Source organism: Melozone crissalis, unplaced genomic scaffold (assembly GCF_028551555.1).
Source record: "Melozone crissalis strain CALT ecotype California unplaced genomic scaffold, PUWL_Pcris_2 ptg000042l_1, whole genome shotgun sequence".
In the NCBI taxonomy this organism is placed as follows: domain Eukaryota; kingdom Metazoa; phylum Chordata; class Aves; order Passeriformes; family Passerellidae; genus Melozone; species Melozone crissalis.
Window position 1 is genome coordinate 12,578,455 of NW_026535820.1, and position 15,686 is coordinate 12,594,140.

Genomic DNA, 15,686 nt, shown 5'->3' on the forward strand with positions numbered 1-15,686 from the left:
GGAATAAACAAGACACAATAAATTATTAAAAATAAAAGTTGCCGTAGATTAGGCAGTCTTCCCTATCCAAGAAGCTCCATCATTATTAATTTATTATTATAACTTAGAGAGAGAGAATAATGAAACCCAAGTATTTATTGGGTTATTTATTTATTATATACTTTATATATATGTGTGTGTGTGTGTGTGTGTGTGTGTGTGCGCGCACGTGTGTATAATGTATTTATTATTTATTCTGGGCCATCCCGAGCCCTCATCTATTTGCCTACCATTCTGGCATGCATGGAGACAGAATAGTGTAACAGTAAAGCACATGGCTTGAGCCTGGATTGCACCTGGACTTGGCTAGTCTGTCTGTGTGGTCTTAAAGGCCAACTATTTGGAACCATGATGCCTAAATCAAGGAAATTCCTTAAATCAACAGCTAGCAGATCTGTTGCCCTGATTTTTAGTTTTTCTAAGCCTTCTGGTGTTTACATTATTGTAACGAACTTTCTCACACACTTTACGTAAATAACTCATTGTTTTGCATTTTTTTATGGAGGAGGAGAAATTTGATGGACTGTTGGTTTGTCCAATGTCATTGGAGAGGTGGCACTGTCACCCTCCAATCCACTCTTACTTTTGGAAATCTATAAATGTTGGAGTCAGAAATTTAAAATTCTCTTCTTACCCTTGAGAGAGCTGCGTGTCCACATCATGTTATTTCATGTCCTATAGTGACACAGATCAGTATAATTTCCACAGTATTCTCAAACCCCATGCTACTTGTGTCTGAGCTTGCTCTGTGATATTCCATACTTATTCACCCCTCTGTTTCCTGCTCTTTAGTATAACTTAAGCTGCCTCCTTTGATGTGCTCATTAGCAGGCACGGAACATGCTGAAGTACGAGTTTGAGCAATTGCATTTTCACATGTAGGCAGTCTTTGACAGTCCCTGTTTAGTGGAGTATTTGTGAGGGTTTGAGGGGTTTTCTGTGTTTCACTTATCACCAAAATAATTTTGAGAGAATAGGAAATAAAACTTTTATTCTCTGCTATATCTATGTATCTTCTGTATCTATATATTTTTGACATAAATCTAGAAGCATGCAAAGAGAAAAAATTTTCTTTTTTGCCTACCTTCTACCTTCCAGAAAAGCAAACACCTTTTCTACTACTGTCCATCATACTCCTAATAGTTTTTCAGACAAATTTCTGCTTTCATGTTTGGGGCTTCTAAGGTTAGAGTTAAGAAGTGAAAGTGACAATTCTAAAATGCTTTGGCCTGTTTTAGTAATTTGCTTGCACTAAAAAACTTCAGTGAGTACAGTACAGGTCATGAATCTTTTCTTATGTACCCTTGTAAATTAATTCAATAGTATAACACAATTTAAAAATGTGATAATAACAATGCAGGGGATCCCAAATCAAAATTCAGGCTATGAACACCAATTAAAATTAGAGTTGGCTCATGAACTAAAGTTCATACACTTTAGATTCCTTAACTGGTTTCAAGCTTTTAACTCAGTAACCTGAAGCTAAGTATTAAAGTTCTGGGTTGTTTTCAAGAGCAGAAGTTCAGCTGCTGCTGCTGGAAGCAGAATGCAGGTGTAAGCACATCTCAATTGATTAATGTGTAATTAATAATACAGAACAAAAACCATTGCATACAGTTTGCACTTAACGATCATAACTTCTGCATAATTCCTATCAAACCTGCCCAGTTTGTAAAATAACACTGACTCTCACAATAGATGAGATGCCTCGTGGGGTGCAAGTAATGGATTTTAATTGATTTGCTTTCTGGATAGATTCCATTTGGTCCATAAAATCTCAGACCCTGATGTGTATGATTTCAACTCTCTTTCCCAGTAGCGTTCAGCAAAGGGAACACAAGGTGTTACACCATATGCTGAAATACGTTTGCAGCTGAAACATTACTCCTGATGCTTTCCAGTCTTGTTTGTTTCTTTGTTTGTTTGGTTGGTTGATTGGTTGTTTTTTGCCTATCCCAGTGCCTCACTTCCCTGGAAATCAGGAGACACAGAGTGCGCCGCTGACTGATGTGGTGTGGCAGGCTCCAGTGCAGGTGCAATAATAAGAAACAAGACTCAGATTATTGTTGGAATGCAAAGATAAACCTTAATCCTCAGTGTCACTTGTCTTTGAAAGACAGCGCCTAACATTGTTTGTGTGGTGTTACTTGGCCTGTTTTGCTTTTGTTACTCAGCGTTGTTTTGTATAGCGCCTTCACGGGCGCGTCCTCCCTCCCGTACGCGGTAAATACGGCATCTTCAATAGACCCGTAGCGAGAAAAACAGTTCGGAGGTGATTCTGTAAATACGGCATCTTTAACAGACCCGTGGCGAGAAAAACAGTTCGGAGGCGATTCCGCGACGTGCCTTGGTGCCGTGAGGCCATTACGGGTGTGAGATTCACCCTGTTGGCAGGCGGGCACCGGAGCGTCCTGGGGCCGCGGGGAGCCGCCCCGGAGCCAGCCCCGGGAGCCAGCACGGAGCCAGCCCGGCGGGCAGCCCCGGCGCGGATGCCGGAGCCGGGGGCCGGTCCAGCCGCGGGGCGCGGCCGGGGAGCCGCCCTCCGCCCGCCCCCGGCCCCGCCGCCTCCCTCATCCGCCGTCCTCCCATCGCTGCCATCCCTCCGTGCCTCGGTGCCGGCGCAGGGCAGGGCGGCGATGTGGCGGTGGCGCTATGTGAGCGGCCGGCAGCTGCACGGCTTCCGACACTACAAGGTACGGGGCAGGTACGGGGCAGGTACGGGGCCGGGAGGGAGGGCGGGCGGGCGGCGGACGGACAGCCCCGGGTGGCATCTCGGCTCCGGAGCGCTCTGCTTCGGGCGGCCGGGTCCCAGCCCCGCTGTGAATGCGGCCCCGGCCGGCCGGGCCATCCCTCTGCAGCCGGAGGGTCCGCAGGGCTCCCTCCGCCTGTGCCCGCAGGGGGATGTCCCACACCCTCACCTGTGCCCGCAGGGGGATGTCCCACACCCTCACCTGTGCCCGCAGGGGATGTCCCACATCCCCGCCTGTGCCCGGCTCCGGTGCAGTGCGTGTCCTGGGCAGGAGGTGGGTGTTCGCGGGGCGGCAGGTGTCGGTGGAGGCAGAGTGAACCGGGTTTTGAGTGAGTATCAACGTCTGTAGAAGCTGTGCCCGTTTCAGAGCAACGTGGTTTTGGAGGCATCCGGTGTTTCTGTAAGAAAGCACGCAGTGATGCTGCTTGTCTGGCTGTCTGCAAAACCTTCGGACACAGGAATGCTCTGGCATTGAGAAATAAATTAGAAAGCTGGCAGAGGGGGGAAGAAAAACTTACTTTAAATAATTTGATCTAAACCTCGTGTTTGCAAATAACCAGCATGCAGAATGCCAGTAAAGGGATGAATCATTAGATACTTGAATTTACCAGTGTTATGTCATGGACTTAGGAGTTACAGAGGATGCAGTATGGCAATCATCCAGGTTTGTGCCAGCTGAGGTGCAGGTGTCTGAAATGGGCCATGCCACCCTGTTCACACACCCTCACCTCTTTCCTCCTGTGAAAAGCAGGAGGGGCATACCAGTATCTACCAGCACAACACTCAGCCTTTTATTTTATGTTCAGTTGGCCAAAGCAATGCCCTACACCATGCTTCCCAGGATTCTTGCCTTCCTGCTCTTACCGTGTGCCTTCCCAGGCTGCGCTCCAGCCAGGGCATTCAGCTTTTCCTGGTTCCTATCAAGCCCTTCCGTTCCCTGGGCCAGCAGCTCTGCCTGTTCACCTCAGCAGGAATGGAGGTGGAGGAAGTGTGGCTTCGAGAGTGTTCTCCAGGTTGCTTCCTAGGAACCTGTTATGCACAGAAGCTAATTAAAATGCACCAACCTGTTTGTGTGTCTCCGATGTGAGTGGGATAAAACACTCTGCCAGCTGCTTCTGGCTGCAGGGCGTGAGTTGCACAGGTCTGTGCTTGAATGGTGAAGTCTTGACTGAGATCAGGAGGAAGAAAAATAAAAAGCAATTTTTAGGATAAATAGACGTTGTTGTTTAAGTAACTTCCCTGAATTATTTGAGTTCATAGTAGAAATATGAGACTGCTTGTATTACATTCTTTCTTATCACTTGAATGAAAATAGCTTCAAACAAGTGCAGATGAGGAATAATCAAGACAACATTTTTTAAAAAAAACTGTAATCATTGTGCCATACTTATGATTTAAATTATTACCAAAAGAGAGAATCACATATCAAATAATTTAATTTGAATATATTGGTTTCTCAAGAGCATTGCAAAGAAATTATGTTGGGTAATTTTCTCAAGTACAAGAATCAACCAACGCAGATACTTAAGAAGTATCTGTTCTACTGTGTTCTGAAAAAAATCCTAGCAAGTGCAGGTTTTAGAAAGATGAAATCAAATGGTTTTATTTTACCTGAGGTGACTTGGGACTGGAATATCTTGGAAATAAATAAATCCAAATGGCATGTGTTTCACACAGAGAAGTACAGCTACATGAGGTTAGTGCTGCTGAGCTGGTCAGGTATCTGCAGCATTTTCCTGGTGCTCCAGGTTGCAGGAGGACCTGGCAGGTGATGGCAGCTCTCCCTATTCCTAAATGCTGCACACAGTACTAATTTAAAGTACTCCAAAAATACAAAAGTGGTGCAGCAAGGAGACACTAATCATTACCACAATCTCTTGTCCTTCATTCTCCTGTACCTGGGGCTGCCACAACAACAGCTTTGTTCTCACCACTTCCTAGGCCTGACACAGGCTCTTCAACCTCCTGTTGCCCTCTGGCTGCCATCTCTTCCCCTTCAGCCTAGGGCCTTACTGTATCCTCATCCTTCAGCTTCCCAGCCCCTTGGAGGAGATTGCTGCTTCCTTTGCTTTCCTCTGCCTGTTCAGCAGGTGCTAAACTCTGATCACTGTGCCCAGCACACATGGGTCACCTCTTCTTACAACCTCCTGGCTGTTTCTGCCCTGTGTTTCCTGGTGAACCCAGGTGTGGGGTAGTGTGGAGGGATATGAGCATTGGCCCTGTGAAGAACTAGGTATTCTCTGAAACATCTGTGAGCATACATTCAATATTGAGCTAAAACACTTCTGGATTTGAAGTGTGCATAGAAAACTTTAGATTTAGTGGCATCCATCTCTCTGTTGTACATCACACTGCAGCATTGTGCTCACAGTACTATCAGTGGCTTAACGTACTCCATACTTTGCACAATTTATCTGCTGAGCATAATGCAGATTAAAAAAATAATTTGTGTAATCAACTGCTTTTGTAAAGGTAAATATGGCCTGAAAAAAATGCTGTTCAATTTTCAAAATTTTCACACAGCTGAATTCATTTCTCTGCCATGAATGCTCCGATTGTATGTTTCAGGCACTGTCTGTCTCCTGTTTGCAGTTGGAGGAGGGCCTTGGCAACAAAACCAGCACAGTTCTTTGCTAAGGGAATGGCAGACCTCTAATGAATGCAAAGATTTCAGCACCCTTTAGCATGTTAGGTCCATGGATATTAGGCTTTTGAAGCAAGTTTTCCCCAATTACCAAGCTTTGGCTTACATCATAGTGTGACCTCAGAGCACAAAAATGCATTCCCTTAGGGTGAACCTAGACCAGATAACAAACACAGAAGTACCCCCAGTGCATTCAGTCCCTAGTATTATAATGGAACCGGTTTATGTGATACCTTCTGAAATCCTTATAGCACAGGCACTGGCTCCTCAGGACTGGCTATTTCATTACTAATCTATTCCCATTCATTCTGCCTGTTAATGGGGTTTTAGAGCTTCAGTTTTCCTTTTTCTGCTTAAAAGCACATTGAGAACAGGTGGAGATGTGACAATGAGACAGTTCAGACACAGCCCTGAGTATTACTGCTGTGATATTTCTGCCACCTTCTTGCGTCTGGGGCAGGTGCTGATTTCAAGACAGTTGCATGCTCAGGTGATTTGCTGCAACTGTATCACAGAAGATTCTTGTCTTCGGTTTGTGTCCTGTTCTCCAGGACATGGAGCAACAGAGCCAAAAAGCTACAACCAACCTGAATTGTAGGGTTTGGATCATGTTGTTCCTACTTTTATGTTTTATCAGTGTTTTGTAGTTCTAGAAGAACAGCCATGGAATTACACTGCTACCTTTTCTTTCTGCCTGCTTGGGTTTCTGTTGGAAACAAGCTGTTCTGCAACAACCTGGTGATGAGTACAGATAAAAGCAGAATTTGGTTCTTTATTTTTATTCTTCTCACCAGAATGTGTAAATAAAGAACCCAATTCTGCTTTAAGGCTCAGTGGTGAACTCATGTTGCCATTGTCTTTTCTCATCACTTCATTCTTAGGATTTCCCTTGCATATTTGCCTTGAGTCACCTTTCTTCACAGTACCTGGGCACAGAGGTTCTTCAAGCCAGAAAACTTTGATGCTTTATCCTGTTTGAGAATAAAAGAGATCTAAGAAAAAGCTATAGAGGCTTGACTCAAACAATAGGCCTGGAAAAGATGATTTTAAAAAATCAGATGCAGCAATAAAAATTGACATCTGGGGTTCCACATTTTCATCTTGTTTACTCCACACTGTTTCTATCCTCTAAGTAATTTTTTAGCAGGTAGCTCTGTGTGGATAAGGGGTGTGGTGAAGAGGGGGGAGAGTAAATGAGGTATAAGGAGTATAATTTCAGTGAGGGGTCTGCTACTGTCCCATGTTCTCACAAGTAAAGTAGGTAGAAGTAATTAAGATGAAATCATTGTAAAATTGAAACATTTTAAAGTTTAAAATGTTTCTTCAAAGAGAATGAAAACATTTAAAATTTTCTGTCAAAGTAGGAGGTTCTATCAACCTACACAGCTACCTCTCTGTCTGAACTCCATTGCTGTTCAATACTTTCATTAAGTAACAGAAGGGAGAACATTGTAAAATTTTCACTGTATTTAAGAATTTTGAAGAATAGATTCATTATTTAAAATATACTTGGAAAAGGGATATAATAGCCAGAAATCAATATGAAAAAAAATCAGTAAACCAGGTTTTGCTTAGGGGAAAGAAAATCAACATTTAAAACATAAAAGAAGAGACAACAGAGTGCAGGAAAGATACCAGGGAATCAGAGTGTTGACAGCATTGTGGCTGTTATAATAAAGGGAAAAAAGATCTTAAGCTGGAAGTGTCATAAATATGTCAAAGGGTTACATTTACTCCTGGAGCTGATGTACTGATCAGGTATCAAGTGGAATAATGTGTCCTGCCTGCTTTGGCCACAGTTTGCAGTCCTCAGAATGACATTATGAATAGAAAGAGGCTTAGAAAAGATGAACTGTGTGAGACAGTCTGAGTAAAGTGGGAGTAAGAGCCTAGTAAAGAGTGTCCTTTTAAAGAAAGACAAGATGTGAGTTTTGGCTGCACAAAGAGAAATTTAAGGCATCTGCTATGTCAGTCTTGTGTTAATAAGGCCTGCTGGAACAGGTGCTAAAGGGGATTGGGCAATCATTTTATCAGTCTTAAGAAATGGCTTGATTTCTCTGAGGCAAGATCAACAATCTAGTGTTGAGTATTAATGAACAAACAGTTGCTGACACCTTTTTATGAAAGTTTTGGGCAATATATTTTCTTTTACTGTGCTGGCATGTTTGCTTTCTGCAAGCAATGGGGCCATTGCCTCATGGAAACTTGATCTGCATCCTTAATGTATACTGAACGTGATCTTGCATTAGGTGAATGCTCTGGACTAGAAGATCTCTCAAATTACATCCCAGGCCTCATTTTGGAGGGTTAGAGAAACAAGATCAGATGCACAGTGATCACGTTTCAAGGTCTGACTTTCTCTTACACTGACTCATACCAGAAGAGCAAAGTGTGTTGAGTATAATCTAGTGAATTAGTGTCTGGAAGTTCAGTATTCACCCAGATACAGGATTGGATTTCTGTCAAGTCTATGCTTTTCTCAGGCTACAAGTGTAACTATGAGATTTAGAAAAATCATGGGTTCTGCTCACCTTAATTGAACAATAGTTTTGCTTTCTACTCTGGTAACACAAGGAGTTTACATGATTTTGAAAACTTAGGAGAAGAGACTTTCATTTGCTTACCTGGAACTACCTAAGAGACAGTTAATGATGGTCATTGCAATAATGCTTATTGCACATAGACAATTTTATGTATATTGAGTTCTTTCTTGACATGTTTATTATATAGTGGGGTTTTTTCCACATAGTATTTTTAGGGTTTTTTCACTAATATTTAATTCCAAATATTATCTGAATGCAGTTATCAGCTGTGTCTGCTGTAGTTAGATTTTTCAAACCACCAGAGTTTATTAAACTGTGTCCTTGAATATTTGAGGCAGTGAAAACTAATGTTGTCTGGCTTCAATAAAACCATGAGTCAACAGCCCACTGTTCTACAAATAAAATCTTGCAGTCTTCTTCATGTTACTTTGATGGAAGACTGGAATTGTAATTAAATGTTTTTGAATAGTATGTGGAAAAAACCAAATAACTCATTACTCTTACTTATCTGTCACTGCATTCATGTGTTTCATGTGTCAAAGAGCCATGGGCCAACTGAATATGTCATTCTGAAAGACAATCTTCATGCATGCATTACCTCTTTTTCCTCATCCTGTTGTGATTTTAGCTGACAATGCAGCATTTAATGAGTTCTGGAATCATTATCTTCCTTCTACGTAACACATGCTAATGAACCAAGAACTTAATGAAATCACATCACAGAGATGCTGCATTTGATATAACTTGCTGCAGGACTTTTTTCCCAATGATGGGAAATTGTACATGGGTTTGAGTGCAATATTACACTCATTAATTTACAAAGGTTCATTAGATCACTTTTGGGACAAATATGCTCTGTATAAAGAGTTGTATGCCTTGTTGAATCTCATAAAAGTGCAAATACCAACTGCATAGTTTAATTTCATTGCTTTATCAAGAGATGTTAGCATTCTGAGATGCTTTTTTGTATTTTTATGTGTAGAATATGCATGTATACATATGTATTTTTGTTTATTCATCTGTGTTTTAATAGAAGACTAATTGCAAAGATGTAGCTGTAATTTGAATGTGTAATATTTGTTATAAATCTAAGGGAACCCTTATTCTAAGGGTTGTTTTATAGAGGTAGGAATCTTTCTGTGAAGTAACCCCTCTCTTGTGCATCAGGATGTTAGATAACACAAGGGTTCAGTGGATGTGCTACAGAGCCACTGTTCAGCAGCTCTTATGGAAACTACAGCATGCTTTTAATCTGTCTTCCCTTTTGGGCTTGGAGTGGTTTCCCCACTTTGGGTTCCCCAGGTATTTAGGTACACCCTCTGGCAGAGCTCCAGCTGGATGGGTACTTGGTCTGCTGTTAGATTTTTAAAGGGCTGCTAGCACACACGTTTGCACATGCACAGAAATAGGTGTAGCACAAAACCCTGATGTTGTTTCCTTTTCCCAACTGTAGAAGTCCGGTCTGCACAAAAAGACCCCCATAGAAATCAACTTTCTTGCTATGTTAGAGCCTCCTTGAATAGCAAGTTAAGGATCAGTTGTGCAGTTCCTTGAGAGTGTGCAGATTTTGGTTTTAGCAGGATTTATATTTTCACCATTCTGGCCCAACCTCTACCTTTGTCCCTTTACAGCAGCACATATGCAGCTGTCTTCTATTACCCCTTGCTCAATATCATGTTTCTATGTTCTTATTAATTATTTTGGCTTTGTTGTTAAGTGCTTGAGCATGTCCCATGGAAGCCTTCTCCTTAAGAGAAATTAGGCAGCATCCTTAATACAACTACTATTAGTTGAAAATTGGTTGCTGACTTCCAGTCCCACTGACTGTCCACCTCTCCATGGTCTGGATAAGGCCCTTGGTTTTGAGCCTATGTTGAGAGGGAGGAAACCTGCTGAGGTCTCTTCTGACCTGAATGATCCTGTGATCCAAACCCATGGTTCTGTGACCTTGAGGCCATGGCACTGCTCTGCAAGCAAGGGGATGTGCCACTGGCAGGCATGAGTCCCTAAGAGTGGCCTGTCCTGAGCCACAGCTCTATGTGCCCAGGACCTCATGGACATGGGTCCATACATACTTCATTAAGGGAAAGGATGTGGCACAGGTCTCAATGTGTGCCAGGATTCCTGAAAATGAGGAGGTGAATGATAAATACACCTTTGCAACAAAACATCCTCAGGACAGCAATTTGATTAATAACAACTTCCTGATGACTTCATAATACCAATCAGAATTGTTGAATTGCACAAACTATGACATTCTAGTATTTACTAGGAAGAATATCAGGTGGAAGGGAAATCTAACTATATTTCCTAGCTGTAGTGTGCACAGGCTAATGGAACTGAAGGAGGCAAAGTGAGAGGGGAGAGAGGAGCTCAGGAGCCCAGCTCAGGCAGCCTCTTCCTTCAGAGTGCAGCTGCGTCCAGCCCTAGTACAGGCTTATAACTCCTGGACTTAGGTACTGGTGATCTAATAAAAAACCAAAACAAAACCCCCTCATATATATATATATATATGTGGGTAGGGCAAAATGCAGAATACACCAAATTATTGTATAGGAAATAGAAAACCCAAGCCAGTATTTTATGAATAATTAATGAACAGATGATATAATGTAAAGCAATTCTATTATTATAAGTAACAGGACTGTGTTTTGGAATACATCAGCACTTAAAGTGCTGAACATATTTAGCATCCACAGTGTTGTGGAGCTCTGTTATTTGTAGCGTAGAAAAGCTCTTTCTTCCCTTTGTGAAGCTTTTGTTAAGATCGAAGACTGTGGCCCGTAATAACTACAAACCTGTAAAAACATATATAAAGTAGAATTAAACTCCACATGTTTAATGTATTCTAGGAATCTGGAAGAGTGATGGAAAATATTTAACAGATGTGCCAGTATTTCTGTATTTTCTTTAATTTTTGTGGTTCCTGAAGTGTAAGATTTCACAGAAGCCAAGTTCATATTGCATAAGACATTGCCCAGAAGGGTGATTTCCCACTGAGGTTTCTTCAATATATCGCCTCGTCCGTACCCTGGAATGGGAGGGTCATCTTCCAGTTTTCAAAACCACAAAAACCCCTTACCTTGTGCAAAAAAGTGTCCATTGTCATGCGTCCCATCCTTCTGTCTGTCATTTACAAAACACTGGTGTTGTGAATGTAAATGCCTGAGTGGCACAATAGCTGGGACAAGATGTTTTAAGTACAGGAAAGGAATAGTCTGTTAGTATAAAGAGCAGCTGAAGTTGAAATAACAATATAATGTAGTTATGCAACTACATTTCTTGCAGCTTGCTTTCTCTCCTGCCTCTGAAGTGTATGTAGACATGCTTTATATTTTTCTCTAAATCACAGGCATTCCAAAATTTTATTCTTGTGATGCCTCCACAGTGCAAAGCTGGAAAGGGCTGGGGAGTCCAGTGAAGATCCAGTGTCTGCTCTCATTAATGGTTAGCTCACTCCTTGTTTGGTTTTGTTTGTTTATTTCTCTAAAGTCTCTCCAAGGCAATAGCTAGGCTTTTGGTTTGGAAATAGTCTGTTCTGGAGGTAGTACACGTAATTTTTTGGTTTTACTTTCCTTCAGCACTCTTCCAACATGGACATTTGGCTTTTGAACATGCACAGCCAACAGGGCTCACTTTCATGCTCTGAAAGTGCCACATTGCTGGGTTACAGTGTAGTCTCCAGATTGTTTCAGATACTTTGAACTTAAACGTATTGAATGCTAATGATATGTTGGGTGTGTGGGGCCAGATGATGAGGCCCAACACCCCTCCAGCAGATGCTGTGCCGTGCTGATGTGACCAGTTTGCAATAATGGGAAATATTTCTAAGCTGTGTGGATGTGAGCCAGAAGGTACCATTTGTCTTGTATTTAGCAGAGCAGACCTTGAACACTGTGAGTGCTTTTGCTCCTCTGGGTTAGCTCTGCTCTGCCACTGCTGAACAGTTGTCTTTCTACAGTGTAGCCAAACCTTTGCTTTTGCTCATTTTTCTTTCTTCTGTTTTCCTGTTACTTTTCTTAATTGTTTATCCCTTCCCACCCCCCCACACCCCCCTTAATCTTGTTTCCTTTCCCCTTTAACACAGGTGACCAGCAGAAACTTTGTGCTGTGCTGGATCCCCTGGATGGAAATTAAGATGCAGGAATATAAAGTAAAAGCACATTTCATGTGTGCTGCCTGAGTCACCATGCATGTGTGCCTGTGTCTGGTGTCTGTATTCTCATTTCTAGCTCTTCTAGAAGCCATTATCACTCAGAGAGAAAGCAGATGACTTCAAGGAGATATCAGCTATTAAATAAAACCAGAAGAAGCATTTTTAAATTTGGATGTAAGATGAAGTCAATGCCATTTTTCCTATTCCCTTACTACTGCTGTTCTCTCCCAACTGTTACAACTTCTTTTAAAAATAGTTAAGAGAAGCTTTCTGATTATTCCAAGCCCTTCTTCTTTGTATAAGGATAATCAATCCCCCTTCCAGGGCAGAAACTGTTTGCAGGGAAGTGCTTAGTACTTGTATAAGCCTTGCACTTAAAAACCTCCAGCAGGCTTATCCTCTCCACTTTTGTCTTTTAGTATAAGCGCCCTGAAAGTGACAGAATTGCACAATAACAAATGGCAGTGCTTTTTTTCCACCAGGTTCAATGGACTCTTGCATTCATGTTCATTGGTCATAATGTGAGCATGTTAGTCAGTACTTTGCTTTTCTGAGTAACCATGAACATTAAACTCCTGAGGATTTCATGGCCTTGAGGTTAGTAGCTTCTTAGGAGCAGAACAAAGCAGGGTATTAAATAGTATAGCAGACTCTATTTGTCAAGTTTTATTTTTTGCCGTGACTGAAAACTATTTTTCCATGGGTGTTTCCTTTGGTCTGGCTAAAGCAAATTATTGTGGAGAGAAGTGCAAATTTCCATTCTTCTGCACATCTGCTGAATGTTCCTTCCCCACCCAGAGGACCAACAGTTCAGCCACAGACACAGGAATTAACAGGAAGAAGTGTGGTGTGTCTTGAAATGTCTTTAGGTGACAAAAGCTGGCTGTAATTCTCCTTTTTCTTTTCTTTTTCCAATAAGGTCTGTTTTGATTTTTGGTGCTTCACTTTGGAAACTCTGAGGCAAACAAAAAGCTGGCTGTGTCTCTTGTTTGTGTCTGTTATGTAGAGATATGTTGGAAAGCTACCTAATCTCTTACATTTTCCAGTAAAGAAAATACGAAATTATATAATATCTATATAGTCTCTTATATTTTCTCTATAAGAAAACAATTTCAAAGAAATGAGACTGATTTTCCTTTTTTTTTTCTTCTAAGAGCAAGCAGTATTTCTGAACAGGCAGTGAATATTTTGGATAGAAAGCCTCATTTTACTGTTGTTGTTTAACTTGCATTTTCTGATTTCATGTGTGACTTTGGCTTGAGGGTGAAGGGAGAAAGAGAATGCCAAAGTAGAAGCAAGGGTAAAACTCCCTTATTTTGACCTTTGCACATTCTTATCCAGGTATGGCTGAATTCATTGAATTTGCTGGTCAGCAAATTGTCCCATATTTCACATAGTCTTTGAATACCAGATGGGGTAAGGAAATAGGCAGTAGCCACAGTGAAACTTTGAGCAGACTCCTGATTACCTGAAACCTCAAAAGTGCCTATGGATACTTTGAATTTTCTTCATTTTCAAAGGATTTCCGTAGTTCTCATGTGAATTAAGTAGTAGCTGACTGGTCTGTTGGCATAGGTATTATATGGCTTGGTATTATTGGTAATTTTGGCCTAAACATAAGCAACGCACATAGAGCATTTTTAGAAAAAATTAAAATCAGTGATGTACACTTCATTGAACTGAAAATTTTATTCCCTTTGGAAATTTAGGCAGTCTGGTCTGACCAGTTACTGCTAGGTGATTTTTTGGATATTCATCAGTGTGCATTTACAGGGAATAGCTGTGTTATAATAATTTTATTAGATGCTAGGTTTGTGATCTGTGATTTAAACTTGAACACACAAAATTACTATGTGAATGCTTTGTTTTGTCCAGAAGGTAATTAAGACATATGCTTTGTATTCAGATAGGAAAAGGAAATGTATGGAAGAGTTCCTAAGCATTTCATATGTAGGTACCTGAGTTTAAGACAAGTGCCCAAGTTGCTTTGATAATTAATGACTTGGAACAGGTACTTCCAGAGTGCAGTCTCCTCCAAAGAGTACTTGGCTCACAGAGGTCCATAAATTAACTATATGTATGGAGAGACAATTAACTGTTGGCTGAAGTTAGGTGAAAGGAGACTCTTTGTCATCAGCTCTTCTGCAAGTGAGCAGCTTTGTCAAACTGTGGTCTAGCACATCCCATCTTACTCCCATTTTCTGCACATGCTGTTTGGACAGTGCTATATATAGAAATATCTGAATCTTTGTGAGTCATATGCATCATCCTAGCAATGTTAAGCCATATATGCACTTTCAAAGTCCAAGAATTTCTGAAATAATTACGAGTACCACCCCAGTGATGGATAACTTCTTCCAGTGTCTACTTGCCAGAGCTCCAAGTACATGGTTTTCATTGGTATTATCAGTTAGATTGTTCTTCCTAAGATTATTCTGTGTTCTGCAGTCTCAAGGCAGGATAAAACTTGGTACTGTCCTCTGAGGAAAAAGGAGACAAGAGCAATTCAGGGTGGCCTTGGATTTCTGAAGTATTTTGTTTACAAAAGATATAGATATGTACTTACTGGAATTCATAAAACACATGTGTTTTCAAGTCTGTCCAATAGAGAAATGTTGTTGTGGTAATGAACTGTGCTATTTTAGAGCTCATTTTTACAGTAACATTGCCTTACATGAATTAGCATAGTGCAAATGCAACTGTGTTACTATGACAAAAGCTGTGTGTCTCTGCAAGATAATATTCCACCTACAGACACATTCAATGTTCACTATCTATCCTAAATACTAGCAATGAACTGGTGCTCAGACTGTGCATTACTGGTACTGGAAATAAAGGTGTTAAATCCAAAATACAGTAGAAATGCAGAATTTTATAGGGTTGTAAAATTAATAAGAATTTAAAAGTAAAATGTCACTGAAGAGACGTTTGCCATTTCACAAGCCTGAACCTTTGTGTTAATACATAGAGTTGCTAACATGGTAATTGTAAACCAGTCCAGTGCTTTTAAATTAAATAAAGCCTGTACAAATCAGAAAAAAATAAATTTTCACCAGTCCCACTGAGTGCTCTTAGATGCTGAAGGACATGTAAAAATAGCCATTGTTCAGTGCTTTGATTAACATGCTTGCTTTTTCCTTACAGTACAGTGCTGTGGATACAAATCCTTTATCTGTGTATATTATGCAGCCCATCTGGAATAAAATTATTAAGGTAAGAATTTCATTTAATAAAAACACAACATGTTAATGTAAGAATTTGTTTTAAATATAGTGTGTACTTTCATTTAAAAATACATATTAATCAATAAAGCTGAAATGAAGACATCTGATAAAAGAAAAATGTTGCAGGATATTTAGCTGTGTTTCAGGTGAGTGTGTTGTTTTGAGATCTTTTTTTTAGAAAGAAAAGGCTTGTTTCGTTTTTTTCTGATTGCTGTAGAAAAGGCATCCATTTCTTTTCTGCATCTTTCATTATTACATCTTTCATTAAACAGCTTTGCAGACATGGATGGTTTTACTTAGTACAGATTATTTTTGTGCAGCATATGCTGCC

The 15,686-nt window shown here is 40.7% G+C and overlaps 1 protein-coding gene across 1 annotated transcript in view; it reads left to right on the forward strand.

Annotated features, from left to right (window-relative positions):
• The first annotated feature begins 2,675 nt into the window (after positions 1–2,675).
• The window catches only part of LOC128942363 (ethanolaminephosphotransferase 1-like), a 54,462-nt gene continuing 41,451 nt past the window's right edge, over positions 2,676–15,686 (forward strand). Inside the window, exons 1-2 of the mRNA XM_054284787.1 lie at positions 2,676–2,732; positions 15,276–15,344. Coding sequence (XP_054140762.1) covers positions 2,676–2,732; positions 15,276–15,344 — 126 coding nt within the window. The remainder of the gene's footprint in view (positions 2,733–15,275; positions 15,345–15,686) is intronic.